Source organism: Perissodus microlepis, chromosome 22, assembly GCF_051167445.1.
Source record: "Perissodus microlepis isolate ML-2025 ecotype Zambia chromosome 22, ASM5116744v1, whole genome shotgun sequence".
Lineage (NCBI taxonomy): Eukaryota > Metazoa > Chordata > Actinopteri > Cichliformes > Cichlidae > Perissodus > Perissodus microlepis.
The window spans coordinates 7,612,995-7,632,494 of NC_140481.1; the positions used below are offsets into that span (position 1 = coordinate 7,612,995).

The 19,500-nt window shown below is 39.5% G+C and overlaps 2 protein-coding genes across 5 annotated transcripts in view; both read right to left on the reverse strand.

Moving 5' to 3' along the window:
* Window positions 1-8,199, reverse strand: part of col22a1 (collagen, type XXII, alpha 1) — a 66,881-nt gene extending 58,682 nt beyond the window's left edge. Inside the window, exons 1-4 of one of the 4 annotated variants that reach the window (XM_084919417.1) lie at window positions 7,793-8,199; window positions 7,468-7,543; window positions 3,335-3,483; window positions 2,675-3,241 (exon numbers count right to left, since the gene is read on the reverse strand). In XM_084919417.1, coding sequence (XP_084775543.1) covers window positions 2,675-3,241; window positions 3,335-3,425 — 658 coding nt within the window. In that variant the 5' untranslated portion in view covers window positions 3,426-3,483; window positions 7,468-7,543; window positions 7,793-8,199. Of the gene's footprint in view, window positions 1-2,674; window positions 3,242-3,334; window positions 3,484-7,448; window positions 7,544-7,792 lie in introns of all 4 variants that reach the window. The other 3 variants (XM_084919416.1, XM_084919418.1, XM_084919419.1) reach the window with 3 other exon arrangements.
* A 5,382-nt stretch (window positions 8,200-13,581) lies between these two features.
* On the reverse strand, window positions 13,582-19,246 carry LOC146362514 (uncharacterized). Its single transcript, XM_084920172.1, has 2 exons — window positions 19,149-19,246; window positions 13,582-17,522 (listed from the first exon to the last, which is right to left on the reverse strand). Exons 1-2 carry the CDS (start codon window positions 19,188-19,190, stop codon window positions 16,455-16,457), a joined length of 1,110 nt encoding a protein of 369 aa, XP_084776298.1. The 5' UTR covers window positions 19,191-19,246; the 3' UTR covers window positions 13,582-16,454.
* Window positions 19,247-19,500: the final 254 nt, after the last annotated feature.

The window sequence follows — 19,500 nt, forward strand, 5'->3', positions numbered from 1 at the left end:
AAACATGGAGGAGGCTCTGTAATGATTTGAGGCTGCATTTCAGCTCTCGGTGTTGAAGAGCTTGCCAAAGCTGATTAAATTCTGAACACAGAACAGTACAAATTTTGAGCTACCATGCAATACCAGCTAGAAAGAGCTTGACTGACATCAACTTCATTTTTTTGCATTAAATTCTTTTAGCATTACACTGATAGTGTAATGCTAAAAAAACAATACCAGTGATGGGTTGGCCTCTATATGTGGATTGTACGAGCATTTCTTAACATCACTGACTAGGATCAAGGCTAAGCATGATAAGGGGGAACCATGAAACATTTTAAAAGTAGACAGAGGTGTCAACAGCACCAGTGATAGTCCATATGCTTGCTAGCTTGCTAGCATGCTAGCAGTGCACTTATAATTGAAGACTAACCATATATTGCATATGTGTTGTGCTAACTCTTAGGCTTTATGCATTAAACGATTGTTTACAGGCAAATGTTCACAAAATGCAGTTGTTAGTGTGACCATCATTGCAAAACATTGTAAACATTATATACCACACAAGTGGGTACAACTCACCCTGATCGGCTCCCTTGTGTTAACTTTCAGTCAACAGCAGCAAATCCAAATCGTGTTACCCTTTGGAGTCACTATATCATGAAACCTGTTATTATGTCATTCATTTGTCTAACTCTGAATGCTATCCTGCATATATTATCTGACAAGTGAGACACTCCAAATTCCCTATTATTTGCTAAAAATCCAATTTGTTTTCCAATTCACAGCTGTAAAAATCTTCACTGCAGAAAGGCTTTTAACCTGTAGCACTGATTATGAGCGCCTGTCAGCTCTTGAATACTTTATCATGCCCCAAGTAGTGGAATTATTTCAGTTTCTTGTGCATTGTTTTTAATTTGGGCTTGACATTTTTCATTGGGAGCAAAGCTGGAGGAGACCGTCTTTTGCTTGTGTCTGCTTGTGCCTTAATTTTTTAAAAAAAGGAAAAGATTTAGACGTTAGATAGGACCTTTGGCTTATACTGTTTATAAAGCCAAAGTTAGCCAAAAATGACCATTCTGTAATATATATATAAGCACATCACTCATTTTTTTTAAAGACAGTGATGACACTTGAGCATGCTAAATACTTGAGCTACCCTCAGATTTGTGGCCCTAAGGCTATAATTTCAGGGTCTGGCTGTGAGTTAAAGTGGAAGCAGTGTAAAACTTGCCTTTGGGAATGAATCTCTGATACAGAAGTATCATCAAAAATGTATGCATTGCATGTGGCATCTGTTTTCAGCCATAAACTGGTAAATTATTCATTTTTGCTATTAGCTGTGTTTCCTGTCACTATTATAGCTGGTGAATTTTTAAACACCATCTGGGTGCCCCTTGTCTGTTATGTGGAGAACGGGCATGTAAGGTCAAATATGCAATCTTAGGATTTTGTGTTCTTAGGAGAGGCCACACATGCTCTGTCGAATCAGTGTAGCACAGAATAAATAGTGTCCATTTTTAAAACTATAGATTAAAAGGTGAAAACATCTAACATGGACATTTGAACCACTGTAGCTGACCCACTTGAAACATTAGAGCTATAATTTTCTTGGTGAAAATAACTCACATCGCTCAGGCAGCCAGTTTTGCTGACCACTGATGTACTTGGAGGCTCACCCATGGTGATTTTAGAGATTATAGAAAGAAAACACTGAAACCTTTTTTACCTGACTGAATTTAGCCTTTGGCTTGTTGAAGTTGATAAAGTATGATTTAAAAATACAATCTTATCGGGTGCCTCGTTCAAAACCTATGAGTCAAGAGTCAGAGGTTACTGGCTTTAAGACAAAACTACAAGCTGCCTTTAAAGCACAAGAGGTATGTAACTTTGTAACATGATACACCCTCAAAAAAGAATGAAGGCATTTTAGTCTTACTCATCACATTCTTGACAGGAATCACTGCTTTTGCCTGACAAGTTAGCACCAGGTTAAAATAAAAGTTGAGCGTTTGTCATTGCTCATCCTTAAGCAAACCATGTAATCATGTCATTTCCATTTTAGTATTTCTTGTTCGTGGTTAAGACTCATGGCATCCCTTTCTTTCCAGTCTGGCTAATTTTAGGCAGGAATTTTAAGCGTTGGCGCGGGAAGCATCCATCATCCCCATAAAAATGCTAGCAAACGGATGGGTCCCTGCTTCGCTACAAAGCTAAAAAAGTTGTTAAAATAGAATATTTTAAGTCTATTTTAACTGATTAAGTTAGCAGTGTAAACTGTTTTGTGTCCGTGTTGAAACATTTTTTCAGCACGCCAGTGGAGAAAGCATTGAGGTTAACACTAAGACAAGCTCTCTACTGCTAAATGCCTCTGCAGTATAGCAGCAGTCAAAAAGGCAGCTGTACCACAGATATGTCTTGGTCGGGAAACTGTCATTTACGAGCTAATTTTTGCAACGGCTTCATATTCAGTCACAAGAAGTCGGGATAGCTCAGTGTGCATGTGCATCTCTGTGTGGTTGGGGTGGGGTTTTGTGGTTAGGGTCTTTCCTCTTTTCACAGTGGTTAAAAGGTTAAAATAAGATGAAGTGCATATTGCAACTGAGGCAGGCTGTTCAAAGTATAACTTCAAAAAGAAGCCATGCGGCATGCAGTGTGAGTGTTTTGTTGGCAGTGGTCCTGATGGCTGACTTACTCTCACACAGCCTCCTCCTCAGCCTGTCCCTGATCTTGTCAATGGCATTGAAGTCTGTTACATGGAAAACATGGGCATTCTTTGGCTCCGCTGCAATCTCTTCCAGCTCCTCCTTCAGAGCCTCCCCTATGCCCACAGCAAACATCCTGATGTCCGCTTTGGCAGCTTTCTTGGATGGCTCCAAAACATAATCCTGGCTTCGGCCATCTGTGAGAAGAATGGCTACCTTCTGAATGCCTCTGGCGACCGGCCTCGCTCCATTCTGCACTGTGAAGATGTTGCTGGTTGTGTAGTTGATAGCATCCCCAGTCATTGTATTTCCCCCCAGGTAGCGTATGTTGCTTGCAGCTCGCTTCACATCTTCCAGGGTCTTGTGTTGCCCTAGGTTGAACTCAGTGGTTGGTCTGTCACTGTAGCGAACCACGGCTACTCTTGTCTTGTCAGGTGCTACATCAAAAGACTCCACCAGGTTAGACACCCATTGCCTAATCTTCTCAAAGTTCTCCTTTCCAACACTGGATGAGGTATCCAGGATAAAAGCCAAGTCATAGTGGACGTTTTTACAACCTAGAGAAGGCAGATGCAGCAAGGATTTTAACACATACAGTAAATGTTCTAAGGCTGCTATTACAACAGAAATTCTAATCCTAATGGTCTTACCTGCCCTTTGTGCTTCCACCTTCTCACTGGAAAGAGTCAAGGCCAGGATGACCAAGACCAAGGTGATCCTAAATCCCAGTCTTAATTCCATCTCAGCCTTGGCTTCAGTCTGTTTTGTTTATCTTATTATAACCATCAAGTTGTTCAGTCTGTGGAGAGATGAATAAAATCATAATTCAGTTCAATTCTATTCAATTGAATTAAAAATATTTATATATTTCTATTTATTGCATTTATATTTATATTGCATCTTGCCTATTTGAGAAGTATTTGAATTCTGTGAAATGTATAGTTTTTGAAAAGTGGCCAATTGACACTAGCTCAAAAAAACAAAATCTACCCTAACTCCAGATGGGTCAAGTAGAAATCCCTCTGAACGCTAGACCTATGCAATCAAAAAATGGGATTTAGCGTATTTTTCGGACCATAAGGCACACCAGATTATAAAGCGCATTAAGTGAAATAAAGCAGTCAGATAAGTCAACTTGTTTCCTCCACTTCCGTACCATTGATTCATTGATGTTGAATTCTGTCACAGCTGCTCTATCCCCATGTTGTTGCAGTATATTAACACTTAACCTCATATTGTGGATGGATTATCTCAATTGTTCTCCTGACTGAATCTTGGCCATGCAATTGCATTTGTCCCTAAATCGGGAACTCTCACATTAACTTTTATCGAGTGGAGAAAAGTTAGCGTTCATGCTCCAGCTTCACTGTGTTTGTTATGCTAACATAGCTGTGTCGCTAGCAATCACGTACCACATTATTATATACCAGCTAGCCTAACTTCAGTAACCCTTCAGACATCACTGCTGTTTAGTTTTCTGTTTTCATTTATGTGGGAAGTGATAGCAGAGCTGTACGTTTTCATTTTTTCACAAATCTCTCAGTCAGAACATGCTATATCCTGTTTAGGTGGAAACTAGCAAGCCAACTTCCTGCTAACTTCTAACTCCGTCAGAATTTGATATATTATGTTTTAATGGATGCCTGGATGTTAAACTTTTTGTTACACCTGGTAAAGCAGCAACATTGACCATTTTGGAGTTTTGGAATAGTCCGCGAGGCTCCTGACTACAGTAGCCGTAATGCTGCGACAATCCATCAAGCGGTGTGGCTTTTTATCTTAGCAAAGTCATATTAAAACATTTTTTAACAGATTTTTGAGTGCCACGTACCTCATAAAATTGGTTTGAGGTCAGTAAGCACAACCAGAATTCAAGGCGCACCGGATTATAAGGCGCACTATTGATTTTTGAGAAAATTAAAGGATTTTAAGTGCGCCTTAAAGTGTGGACAATACGGTATTTTCTTTACAAACAAGTCTTTACAATCATTTAACAAAGAAGGCAATTGTTAGCGTTCCAATAGCTAAATTTTAAACTGCATTAGACACCTTATATGTGTCAAAGAAAAAGAAAAATCTCATCTCCACTATGGTCCAGTATTTTACTGTCTCCACTTTGGTATGAAAGCTGGAAGGAAATGTCTTTCATTCTTAGGACATGATAATTGAAACCTAAGACTAAAATACACACTTTTTTGTTTTACAGCAGCAGTGAATACTTCATCCAGAGAAAAACTGGACTTGGTAAAGAGTGTTGGAATTTGCTGCATATATATCAACTCCAACCACATAAGGACAATGTCAGGTCTGTGATGTTTTCTGATGATAAACTGCAAAAGTTAACCAAAGTAATTTCTTACTCTTTAAAATATGCATTTAAACACACATCTAACTGCTAGAGTGCCATTTTACAGGTTTGATCATGTTGTAGAAGACATCGGTCTGCCTCTGTTTGAATCATTTTTATGCTGTTGTCTCTGGGTGGCACTGAGAGGAGCCTGTCTTTTAAACAAAATACTATTCTTGATCTTATTGTACACAAGTGGTTGTGTTGCCTGCTATTAACATTGATGTGTGGCTGACTGTAGCCATAACACAGGCTCATCCTGATCTCATTGCAGGGGGTTTGTGGGGGAAGTTGAGGAAAGTCTGAGTAATGCACAGCTTGGAAAGCAATAATATAAACCATCTTTTACTGTTGTGATATTTTCACTCAATTGTGCTTTTAATGTATGTTTTCCAGAAAGAACCATTTTTGGTGGTGGATAGTAACTTTTAACTTCCAGAAATAAAGCAGTGCTGTGTAGTTTTCCTATAACGGAAGGAGCAGGTAATTCACCTTTTACATTCCTAACAGTCATTAGAAAACATATTATTGATATATATTAAAAAAAAAAAAAAAAAGCTTAAAACACGTGATTTTAGAAGGTTTTGCGTCTGAATTTCAACAATCTGGAGAAGTGTTGGCAACAAATAAACATCTCTGGGGTTGAAAAGTTCAGCCAAAATGTCAAACACTTTAGTTGATCCATCAGGTAGCCACCTGAGGCCAGTGCCAAAAGTGAGTCAACATAGAGTCCCATGTTGAAATGCCCAACTTCAGTGAAGAAATTAACATGTTTGGTTCAAACAAAAAACAAACAAAAAAAAACATCATCTTTTGGGCATTTTGGATAGTTTGTCCCTTCATAAAAACTACAGAGGTTGTTGAACTGAACCAAACCTCTGACTGCTTGTGATGATTTTGCATCACAAATCCAAGAAATAGCTTCAGTTTATGTGGGTAAATATCAGTTTGTTACTGTACGTAGCACTGATTAACAGGTATCTGCATCTATGTGTTGCATCTGTTCATGCCCTAAAATGCATGCAAGTTATCAGTCCAGTCACATCTCTGAATATAATAATTTGTTACGCAAAAAAAAAATCTCAGTTAAAATGGTAATGTTGAGGCTTCAAGATGCACGCAAACAGTGGCTATGCCCATGCACTCTGTGGTGGGCGCTGGACTTCACTCAGCACATTAAAACATTAGGATTGCTTATGTTATAAGGTAGACCTTAGTCACATACTGCCACTCAGTGATAGTTTCAAAAAAGTGTGATGCAAACTGGAAACAAAGACTATTCGGCTGCTAAATAAAAGTTGTTTCTTACAAATGAAATTTTACTTTGAAGGCAAACATTCTCTGTAGCCAGCTTGTGTAAGACTTGTCACAGTTTCACAAGTATTTGCAGACAGGTCAGCATTTTCTATACAAACTACAGTGATCCTAGCAATCTGCCAGCAGCCAACGAACTTGCAATGAGGTTTTCAGTTCAACCTTGTATAAATCTTTTGAACCAGTTTCACTTAGTGATGCCAAGCACCTTCCTGCAGCCACTCATCAACTGCTAGGGAATACACTTTTTTCCCTAGTGACCAGGCGATCACCAACTGATCTGGCCTTGGCAACTTTCATGAAGGAATGAATGGGAGGAAAGTTAACCGTAACATCCTTCGAGCAGGTAGGTAAATTTTGTATCATCTAAATAAAGCTAGGCTATCTGTTTCCAGTTGTTATGCTAGGCAGAGCTAGTCACCTCCAAGCTGTCAATCTGTTGATCCAGTTCTTGGCATGAAAACCTGACAACCTGTGTTGTCCAAAATGTCAAGCTAATCATTTAGTCAGATTAGCTAGACTTTTTTGGACTATAGTGGAGAATGAAGTATAATGAAAGAGCATTAAGTAAACGTAACTACAGCAAATGTAAGAATATATTATTTTAAATTACAAAATGATCTAAACAGAAAGTCAGCAAATTGTGGTGGGACTCGACAGCCTGTTGACTGTGCTTTAGCTTCTATGTAGTCTGTGACATAGAAAGTTCACTGTGGTTTGTACAAACTTCTTTAGCGTATGGTATTGCCCTTATCTGATTCTCCACTGGGCTATTTCTGCTACTTGGTTTCAATGTTGCTATTAATGAATAAAACAGGCACTTTAGCTAAATTACTGTAATTGGTCCAATTAGTGTGCATTTAACATCTAAGAAATTCAGCCCAAAGAGCTTCAATGAAAAAAAACTACAAAAAATCTCAGCTGCTCAGCTGAATGACATTTAGTTTCAAGCTCCTAATCTTCATTACTCTGTATGTCAAACAGATTATAATTTATCTTTCTTTCATCACTCATTATATAAAACGTGGAGCTGAATTAATCTGCAGTTTTACGTAGCTACAGTATCTGACGTGAAGCTAAAAACAGGATATCAACATCCCAACCTGGGACCAGATTCCTTACAAACAGCACGTCTGTATCACCAGGCCTGTTTCCACTTCGTCTCTTGATGGTTGACCTGGGACTGCAGTGTAGATGTCTATAACAGAAGCACCACGTTTATCATTCCCGCAATGCAAAAAACAGAGAAAGACCTTTTTTTTATGTGCAACCAAAGGAGAGGAGGGAAAAAAAAGTATGTTTTCTGATAGCAGATCTGAGCAACACATAAACACAAAAAAGGCAATAATTCAGAACTGCTAAAGAATAAAAAAGCATTTCAGAGGCGTTTTAAGGAAGCAGAATACACATTAATACATGGAAGACTTCATGACTTTTTTCCCCTTACCTGGCCTGTCACTCAGTCAGTGTCGCTGGAGGTGTCTCTCTTTCTGTCTTTGCCTCCAGCGCTCACACCCTGAATCAGCACTGGGAAAGCATCATTATCACTTGATAATAATCCAAACTGTCACCCCTGCAGGCATCAGAACTCATGAAGGGATTATAATATAATCCAGGGAGACAATCCAGTGCAGAGTGTTGTTAAAAAGTGAGGTGAGCTTCAGCAACCTTGTGGATGAGTGGACAAGGTGGGAGGGAACTGCAAAGGGGGAAAGTGTAGGGTTTCACTTGGGGACGAGGCAGCTTCTACTGTTCTTGACTGGGCTGTGCTCTCACATAAAAAAGGCAAAGAGGCACAGCCAATTATAGAGCCAACTTTATGGATATTTTTGTCCTTTTTTTCCTCTCTGCCTCTCTCTCTCTCTCTCTGTCCTCCGTAGCTGCACCCATCTGAGGTGTTGCCCTTAAAGTAGAGGCATGGCTTCTTGGCAACCACCTCAACTGTCCAGCCGTTGCCACTGTTATAGCCACAACGGAGCCGCCCTGGGGCTGGCGGTGGGCTGGGCCTTATTGGCTTCTACCAGCAACGCACTTTTAGAAAAAGGCTGTATTTAAGTTGGGGAAATGATTACAGAACACTTGTGCTTTCAGCTTTGTGTTGAATGGCTGTCCTTGATCTGATCTATATGTTATGCTGTTTTTCTTGGTTTACACTCATGTCAGACCGCACACATTTCATTTAATATACATTTTTATCATATGAAATATATACTTGTATCCAAATTGATATGTCTCCTTGACTTTATGGTTTCTCATGTTTTTTTCTCCCAATTTAATGTTTTTAAGGGTTTTTTTTTCTTTCCTTGGGATGTTTTAGTGCTTCCTTTTTGTGACATCCCAAGTTTCCTCAGATAGGATGAAAGATTTATTCATGTTTGAATCAGCAGAAGAAAATGGATGGATAATTGGATGGATGGGCTGTGTATAAAAATACAGGTGTGGGCAATTCATTTCCCCAAGGGGCCACATCAGAAATCAGGACCGCTAAGCTGAAATCAATTCTACTCAACATTAATTTTATCTCTTTATAAACTGTTACTGGTAAGAGTAGATGTTGCAATTAAGGAATGAGAAGACAAAATATTTGTGGTAAAAATGCCAACATTCTATCATATTACAGCAACATTCGCAAAAGCAGTTCTGAATAAAATGTGTATGCTTTCACAAACTTTCAAAGACTTTCAACTTTATTCAACTTGGTATTGCAATTTCACTTGAAGTTACTTCATCTTTAGTTCTTTTTCCTTCTTTAGTGAGAAAAGGTTAATCTGTTTGTGCTTGAACAAATGGATTAACGTCAATGATTGAGGTGAAAATTCAAAAGACAGCACAGCAACAGCAAGGTCTGCCTTCCATTCTGTATCTGAAAGCTCTTTGCCTTTCTTCTCACAAAACATTTAAGTATTTCTTCACAGAAGTCAGAGGTAAAGCCATGTGCTTAATTTGTGGAGAGCACATTGCAAAGTTTTAGAAAGATTATGGACCTGACAACAGAAATCTGTGAGTTGTGTGTGAAGAAAGGCAAAGAGGTTTCAGATACAGAATGGAAGGCAGATCCAGCATTTGCTATACTGTCTTTTAAAATTTCACCTCAGTCAAAGTTGTACATTACAATACATTAACAAATGTATTAAACCACTTGACATAAAAACAAGAAAACACAAAAATTTTCATAAATCTGTCGAGACTTCTTTAAAACTGAACATTATACTGTTATTTATCAGGCCAATCACATAAGTTGAAGTTTGTACACCCAAATTTGAGCCAGCACTAGTACACTTCTCTGAGAAGCCTCAAATTAATTGAGCACAGCATACAACCACTAAAAGTTTGTAACATACAGAACTAGTATATAATTTTAAAAAATCAGTTTCTTTCTTTTCACATTTTTTTCTAAAACGATACATTTGAAAATGTATAGATATCAGCAATATTTCTATTTTAGCTTTATTAAATTCTTTTTGATTAAAGAGTTTTTACATGTAGTGTTGGATTAACCTTTACAGAAACATAAAAAATGATTTTGGTAGTTACCAGTTTTGTTCATTTAGGTCAGTCTAATGAATGTGTTAAGCGCTCAATAACTATTTACCTCGTCATTTCTTATCAGTCTTATACGAGCCACTTGGCTCGGGCAGTACAGCATCCAGAACTCGTCTCCAATCACCCAAAGCTCCCAAAAGACACCAGATCATGTACAAATGAGAAGGTTGATGGTTCGATCTCTGGCTGCTCTAGTTTGCATGATAATGTATCATCGGACAAGATACTGAATTGCTCCTGATGCATTCATTAGGAAAAGTGCATCTGTGAAAGAGGCATGTTGAATAAAGTGATTTCACTGCTCAAATAGAGTACTATATAAGAACCAGTCCACTTACCTCTCTCTGTTGGCATACCTGTCAATCAAAATGCCCACCACCATGACTTTAAGTCTCACCAGTATCAGAATGGAAGAATTACAACAACAAAATCACTCAGTACACTTGTTATAAAGCAGAAAACTCCTTAAGTTGGACATGCTGACATGGCCATTTGAAGGGATTGACTCACTTTTGGAGCCTGCCTTGAGAGGACTATGAAAGAACTACAGTTTTGTTTTTTTGTTGTTGTTTTTTTTTCATTTATCATTGGTTTCATTTTTTCAGCCCTAGAGGCTGCCACTTGGACCAAACACATTTTTTTTACCAACCATCCAATCCCATTTGATAGATAACTGTGCCTGTGCTCTGATCTGACAGGCCGGTGATTCAGTGTGGGCTCCAGGCACTTGTAGAGTTATTGCTGCTGGGCCATGAGCCTTTAAATACATAAAAAGTTTCCTTCTCAGTTTTTTTTATATTAAATATGAAATCACATCAACTATTCTGAAGTTTTAGAAAGGCTTTGATTTACAGTAGTAGAAGACTGCTGTGATTCACATTTCTCTGTACAGTGATGTCTTTATCATGTGTGGTCATGCTCCTCGACAATGACCACACAACACTGTGGTCATGCCACACGTCATGTTTCGTGCAGTTGTCTCCACATGCTTTTACGCCACCTTAGAATACAGCCAAATCTTGTGCGGTGCAGTCAAGGCACCTTAATGCTCCAAAGTCAGTATTTGAATGTCATGGACAACAACATTAGCCATTCCACTGAGCCCTATTTACAGTGTCTTTGTAGCTGAGGCAAGTGAGCGCAGGCTGGGCTATGTATAGGCTCAGTGTGAAGTGGATGAAGTAGGCTGACAATTCAGGGCAGATGCACACGATGAGTGATGGTGTCAGTCTGAGAAACCGTCTGTCGCCTTGTGTGAGAGGGCTAAAGAGTTGACCAGCATGTTTGGTGAGTGAGAGGCTGCAGGCACCATGTAGTGTTGGACAAAGCCATCTGTCATGCAACCGACAGCCAGGCTTACTGATACAGGCTTACTCTCACAATGTGCTTCCAGTTTTTGTCTGAGAGTTAGTGGTCAAGCAGACAATCTTTAAGAATGAATTTCTCACATATTTTACCATTTTATCTTAGTGAAAGTATCATGTTCATTTGGCCTATTCAATTCAATTCAATTCAATTTTTTTTATATAGCGCCAAATCACAACAAAAGTCGCCTCAAGGCGCTTCATAGATACAGAGAAAAACCCAACAATCATATGACCCCCTATGAGCAAGCACTTTGGCGACAGTGGGAAGGAAAAACTCCCTTTTAACAGGAAGAAACCTCCGGCAGAACCAGGCTCAGGGAGGGGCGGGGCCATCTGCTGCGACCGGTTGGGATGAGAGAAAGAAGACAGGATAAAAGACATGCTGTGGAAGAGAGACAGAGGTCAATAACAGATATGATTCAATGCAGAGAGGTCTATTAATACATAGTGAGTGAGAAAGGTGGCTGGAAAGGAAAAACTCAATGCATCATGGGAATCCCCCGGCAGCCTACGTCTATTGCAGCATGACTAAGGGAGGATTCAGGGTCACCTGGTCCAGCCCTAACTATATGCTTTAGCAAAAAGGAAAGTTTTAAGCCTAATCTTGAAAGTAGAGATAGTGTCTGTCTCCCGAATCCAAACTGGAAGCTGGTTCCACAGAAGAGGGGCCTGAAAACTGAAGGCTCTCCCTCCCATTCTACTTTTAACCCTCTCAGGCCCAAATTAAGTTTTTTGTTGCTAATGCACAACCAAGTTCTGCAATGGTACTTCTGAGTAAAAAAAAAACTCATAAAATATGTATGTGGGGTAATCAGGTTGTTAGTTCTTAGCTGTTGCAAATCTGCAACGTCTGCCTGGAGAGGGTTAAATACTCTAGGAACAACAAGTAGGCCTGCAGAGCGAGAGCGAAGTGCTCTAATAGGGTGATATGGTACTACAAGGTCATTAAGATCAGATGGGGCCTGATTATTTAAGACCTTGTATGTGAGGAGCAGGATTTTGAATTCAATTCTGGATTTAACAGGAAGCCAATGAAGGGAAGCCAAAACAGGAGAAATCTGCTCTCTCTTTCTAGTCCCTGTCAGGACTCTTGCTGCAGCATTTTGGATTAGCTGAAGGCTTTTCAGTGAGTTTTTTGGACATCCTGATAATAATGAATTACAGTAGTCCAGCCTGGAAGTAATAAATACATGAACTAGTTTTTCAGCGTCACTCTGAGACAGGATATTTCTAACTTTAGAGATGTTGCGCAAATGGAAGAAAGCAGTCTTACATATTTGTTTAATATGTGCGTTGAAGGACATATCCTGGTCAAAAATGACTCCAAGGTTCCTCACAGCGTTACTGGAGGCCAAGGTAATGCCATCCAGAGTAAGAATCTGGTTAGATACCATATTTCTAAGATTTTCAGGGCCGAGTTCAATAACCTCAGTTTTATCTGAATTAAGAAGCAGAAAGTTAGCGGCCATCCAGGTCTTTATGTCTTTAAGACATTCCTGCAGTTTAACTAATTGGTGTGTGTTACCTGGCTTCATAGATAGATAGAGCTGGGTGTCATCTGCATAGCAGTGAAAATTTATGCTATGTCTTCTAATGATGCTGCCTAAGGGAAGCATGTATAATGTAAACAGAATTGGTCCTAGCACTGAACCCTGTGGAACTCCATAATTAACCTCAGTGTGTGAAGAGGACTCTCCATTTACATGTACAAATTGGAGTCTATTAGATAGATATGATACAAACCACTGCAGTGCAGTACCTGTAATACCTACAGCATGTTCTAATCGCTCTAATAGAATATTATGGTCAACAGTATCGAACGCTGCACTGAGGTCTAGCAGGACAAGCACAGAGATGAGGCCACTGTCAGAGGCCATAAGAAGATCATTTGTAACCTTCACTAAAGCTGTTTCTGTGCTGTGATGAGCTCTGAAACCTGACTGAAACTCTTCAAATAAGCCATTCCTCTGCAGATGATCAGTTAGCTGTTTGACAACTACTCTTTCAAGGATTTTTGATATGAAAGGAAGGTTGGAGATTGGCCTATAATTAGCTAAGACTGCTGGGTCTAGAGATGCTTTTTGAGTAAAGGTTTAACTACAGCCAGCTTGAAGGCCTGTGGTACATAGCCAATTATTAGAGATAGGTTGATCATATTTAAGATTGAAGCATTAATTAATGGCAGGACTTCTTTGAGCAGTTTTGTAGGAATGGGGTCTAAAAGACACGTTGATGGTCTGGAGGAAGTAATTATTGAAGTTAACTCAGAAAGATCAACTGGAGAAAAAGAGTCTAACTTAACATCAGTGGTACTAAGAGTAGCTGTAGATAATATTACATCTGTGGGATGATTATTGGTAAAGTTTTTTCTAATGATTAAAATTTTATTTGTGAAGAAGTTCATGAAGTCATTACTAGTTAACGTTAAAGGGATGGTTGGCTCAACAGAGCTCTGACTTTTTGTCAGCCTGGCTACAGTGCTGAAGAGAAACCTGGGGTTGTTCTTATTTTCTTCAATCAGTGATGAGTAGTAAGATGTTCTGGCTTTGCAGAGGGCTTTCTTATAAAGCGACAAACTATTTCTCCAGGCTAAATGATGATCTTCTAAATTTGTGACACGCCATTTCCTCTCCACGAGTCATCTGCTTTAGGGTACGTGTTTGAGAATTATACCACAGAGTCAGGTACTTCTGATTTGAGACCTTAGTTTTCACAGGAGCTACAGTATCCAGAGTCAAACGTAGTGAGGAGGTAAAATTATTAACAAGATGATCGACCTCTGTTGGAGTAGCGTTCAGATAGCTGCTCTGCTCTATGTTGGTACAGGTCATTGAAGATGATAATAGTGGGTGGATTATATTCTTAAACTTAGTTACAGCACTTTCAGAAAGACATCTACTTTGATAAAGTCTACTCTCCACTGCTGTGTAATCAATTATTGTAAATGTAAATGTGTGTAATTATTTGGAAAAAGAAAAGTTTTGAGTCTTTTCTGTGAGAAACCAGCTGACCTGAACAACATAGCTTGGTTTATGCCACATTACTTAAGAGTAGCATGTACGGTACTTAAGAGTTCTTCAACATCACATCACAACATCGCAAAACTATCGTCACACAACTTAGTATGACATTGAATTCTTTTAATATTTGACTAGTGATTCCATACAAGCAGTTTTCATGTTCCAGTGAGCATCTATAAGTCCTGAAAAAGGCCACATCCTGAACAAGCTGCCATCCTATTGCAGTGCTAAGACATAGAATTATACAACCATTCACACTCATGTTTTCCAGTGAGAACTGAAAATAAAGTTATGGCTCTTTCCTTATTTATTTAGGTAAAAGATTCAAAATAACTGGCTGGATTTATTCAAGGTGAGACTTACTACTAGAAAGCCTTTCACTAAAACCTTTAAGATTGTATTGTGTATGTTTGCTGTTCCACAGTAACATTTACTTCCATGCACTAATTTAATAAAATCTTTTCTCCAAATCCCATTTGTACGGAAGAGGATTAGGGCCACTGGGGAAAGAAAGTGGGCACATCTTTTTTTTTCTTCTTTTCCAGAATTCTGAGAAAAAATAACTCGGAGAAAAAAGTCAGAATTATAACTTTAATCACAGAATTCTGAGATTATCAAAGCAAGCGCTTTGGAGACAGCGGGAAGGGAAATCTCCCTTTCAGAAATTAATTATTTAATCAGTATGACCTGAAACCAGCGACTAGGGCTATAAAATCACTAGCAGTGTTTACAGGCGTCACAGTTTCAGAGAGCTGAGAGTCGTTTTCAGTCCGTCTGTGAGCCACACTGGTTTCAAAACACCTCAATGGCATCTGCCACTGAACCTGAGTGACAAAGACAGCTACTTTCCGTACCATAAAACTTCTTACTGTTCCAGGGTGTCACTCTCGAGGGCCGCCCTTCAGTAGAGTCTGTGAAATTAGTTCTTGTCATTGTTGACTTGTGTAGTGTTGTACTTAGACTGCCCTCAGAGGTCAAACACACTGCAGCTTAAGAAAACACTGGCAAACAGAAAAATGGTGCAAAGACAAACAGAACACAATGGATGTTCAATAAAACAAGAGAAATAGCAATAAAACGTAATAGCTGCGGAAGTGAAAGAAACCAAAACATGCTGAAGATCGCACTGAAACAAGGACTCTAGTTCTTTACTAGAAAGGTTAACTTCTTAATATACTAACATGTTGTTGTTTGTGCTTTGTTTTTTCTTATTAGTGGGGTCCACAAAAGACAGCACTGCATATGCAGATTTTTAATGAGTGCAAAAACACTGCAAACAGATATATCAGCCCTGGAGCCCTGGAGGAGATTTTGTTGCAGGTTTGGTTTGAAAAGTTTTTCTTTTCTTGTTTATTCCTGGCCAGAGGTCACAGTTGGCATAGACTATAATCCTGAAAAAGGTTTTGAAGCTTTTCCTTTGGTGTTTATAAGACGCTGACTCCAAGCAGCAGATTTTCACTGGAGTAAATCTTCCAGTAACTGCTGTTTCTGACCACCTGGGGGCAGTGGAAAGAAGTTTTGGATCCACAGTCTCCTTTTTATTTCTAGAGCAAACATAGCACTTAGTTACCAAAGATAATTTAATGAATAAAGCAGACAGTATATAATGGCAGTAATGACAGTGAGATCACGGGTTCATACTTTGAGCTGAGTTACATCTCTAATGTTACCTGCCTGGCTCGTTTCCAAAAGCCACATTAAAGCACTTCCAGGGTGGAGGAGTGTGATTGAACAACAACAAAAAACTCAGCTGGCATTCAGAAACTCCTGTAGCTGCCTATAGGTCGAATTAATTCTGCTTAGAAAAGCAGAATTGCTTTAACAAATCAGAAAGAATGATAATTTAACAAAACAAATGTGCTCCCCACCTATCTACACATCTGATAATAAACCAGGTTTTTTCATTGCATTTTCTGTTTTTGGGCCACAAGAAAATCTTGAGCCGGGTCTTTGTGCCAACAGCATGTACAATACACCTCTGAGATTTCATAAGGAGCTATTTTCACACTGGAGACATTTGAGTTAATAAAAAATAAATAAATAAGCACTGCCGAAGAGTAATCATTATGTTGTACATTCCTGCTTAAAATACTAGAAATCAGGTTTCCAGTTGGAGTACATTCCGGTCTATACCAGTCTTCTGCATGTGTGTGCTTTATGATGACATCATCCTATTTTATTAGAGACATTCCAGAGGGACTGCATTGTTATGCTTTGCGATCAAGGCTTTTTTCCTCATTAATCTGCAGTTAGCAGCACTTGGCTTCAGACTATCAAGTTCCTGTTCTCTGCTTCCACCTTCAGCTGACTGTCGGTTCAGAGTGCAGCTTGCAGCTTGCTTACTGCCATCCTCCTCGTGGCTCTTCCTGGCACTTCCATTCTCCCAGGAGGCCGCAGGTGCAGGCGGCTGTTTGATGCCTTTCCCAACATGTGGCTGTCCTCGAAGAAGCCTCTCTCCCCGCTGCCCTTTGCCTTGGACACCTTGGACCAGCTTGCGCTCATCTGCTGATAATCCTAGTGTTGACGTGTTTGAATTGCACTGATCCTCTTCTAGGCATTGTGCTCTAGTCAGCCTCAGCCGCCTCCAACCTGTCTCCTCCTGGAAGTTGCCAGGGCTGTGGCACGCCGCCTCTCTGCCACATGCAGCCTGAGCTTTAATTTGAGGGAAAAATGCGGGAGGGGTAGGTTTGCTACACAGAGGAGCTGGGGTACCTCGACACACCACATCCTCCAGATGCTTGTGTCCATTCTGCTCTATGGGGTTGGCGCGCGTCAGCTGTGGCCTTGCTGATTGATTTTGCTGCTGGGCTTTGACTGGTGCAATGGAAGCAGAAGGAAATGCCTCTGCTTTTACCAGTCTTTGCCTCATGCATGATTTTACCTTCCTCATATGGGTCCCATCCAGCTTACAAGAGGCTGGGTTGGGTTCTTGGTGGATAAACTTAAGCTTTTCCTTCTGAGCCTCCTTCACCTTCTCTGGCAGCTCCAGCGGGGCAAGTTTCAGGGGTCGTCTGAGGGCTTGAATCTCAGTCTGGTTTTCTACGTCAGGCTTCGGAGACTTGAGAGCTAACAAGTCCAGCTGTGGCAAGCCTTCCTCGGTAGGCAAGGAGGTCACAAGGTGACCCGCTGCCTCCCTTTCATGGCCCGGTGTCTTGGAGTTGCGGCCCTTTTTAGCAGCTGGTCTCAAGTTTTGACCATTCCGATGCAACGTGGTATTTTTAGCTTGAATAGTCAACATTTCTTCATGCTGCAAAACACCATGAACAAAAGACACGTTATTGACTCAGATGAATCATACAATAAAAAATAATGTGACTTCTACCAGTTATAATTTTGAAAAACAACTTTTTAAGAAGTCGTTTGATGGCAGTTGCGTTACTCTAAGGATGATAAATCATTTCCGCAGTGACCTGCTGGAGTTAGGCTAACCCATACCCTTCTTTTAACTGAATTTTCAGCTGTTTTGTAAGAAGAAAATCACAAAATATGCTTGTTTGGTATGTGGCTGAAACACGTTCTAACTCCAACCGGGTCTCTGATGTCTCGGTGGATGTTAGGATGCTCATTAATGTTAATATGGGCAGTAACTGGGAGAGCCAGGTATCTCTGTAGCTCTTAAAAGCTCATTAGGATGGCTGTTTCGAGGAACTGTTAGACTCAAGCCATTCTGGAAAATAACTGAACACCTGGATTCGGATCCATTTATTAACGACTGATTAATATTTACAACTGCCAACTTGAACATCTATAATAAACTGAGGAACTATTTGCTTACTTACAGCATTGGCTGTTTAAAATTTGGAAAGTCATCAATACAGATCCCTACTTTGCAGTGAGCGTTGGCTGTGGTCATAAATACACTTAATGGTGCTGTCACTGTGATCAGCATGGAAATGTAATGAAATGTTAACACATTTGTTTTTCAAATGCTGCACAGTGTCCTTTAGAACAGTGGCCACAAGCCTGAAGGCTGGGAGAACAACAAAAGGCCGTGAGATGAATATTCAGATGGAAAATCAGAAAGTTTGTGATACACGGAATGATTCCGTCTTTAGATCTATCCAGTTTTTTATATACAGTTTTACTGTGTACAGTGAGTCTTATTAAAATATTTTTTTAACACATGAAGGGAAAATTGCTCTTTATATGACAGAAGCTCAATCCAACCTAAAAATATCTCAATTAATAAATTTTAAATATCAGTTCTGTCAGAAGAACTGTTGATGACTTTACTTTGATCATATCTGCACATATAACTAAATTAAATAAATGCAACAGACAAATGTGTCTCTCAACACATCCAGTAAGATAAATATTTTCTGTTTTCACTCTTAACTTTAAAAGTTCCTCATTCCTAAGCTAAGGCTGTTTAAAAGTTTATTACACTCACATCACACGCTTATGCTGCTGGGTTATTACTGCACACCAAAAATAAATAAGCTAGTACAGTTCACACGTCTTAGCTTGGGATTTTGTTTTAATTTATTAATGAATTAAAGAAACATAGAATGAGAAGCATCAGATTATACTGGAAATAAACAGTGTATGTTTTTCAGTGCCTGGTCGACCAACTACACTCAAAAGAAACAAAAAGGCTTACTTTAACTAATTGAATGACATATAATTTTTCCATGTAAAATGTTCAATTTAATGAAATCTGATCAAATGGAACTTAGTTGATTGGTCTACTTTCAGTTTTTTTTCCTTTAAGTTGTTTCATCTGGACGGTTACTGTAAAGCCATTGCTTATTATTTATGCATTATTAGAAGGTGATCTAAGACATAACTGTAAAACATGACTACATCTGCACATGCACGTTGACTTTCTCATAGATAACAAGTCACTGATGAGAATCAGTGTAAGGATACTCACAGGTTTAGCAAACATCTCTTGCTTGAACTTTTGTTGAATCATATCTCGCAGAGAGGAGCGTTCCTGTTGTCCCTGCTTCGTTGGACCCCGCCACCCGGGTGAAGGCAGTGCCACTATAGTTGCAATGGATTTTAGCAGCCTTAATGTCATTACACAGATTAGGGTCACAATAAGGCACAGTGATCTCTGCTGATCTCCAGCTTAGCAGCCAGTGTCCACACTCACTCTGAGTTCTTGTTGTTTGTTTTCATTCCTCTCAGCAGGATTTTACGCTAATAAAAAATGAGTAGCACCTTTCTGCTCAAATTATGACTGAAAAGTAGCAGTAATTTTCATTTTCACTGACCACCAG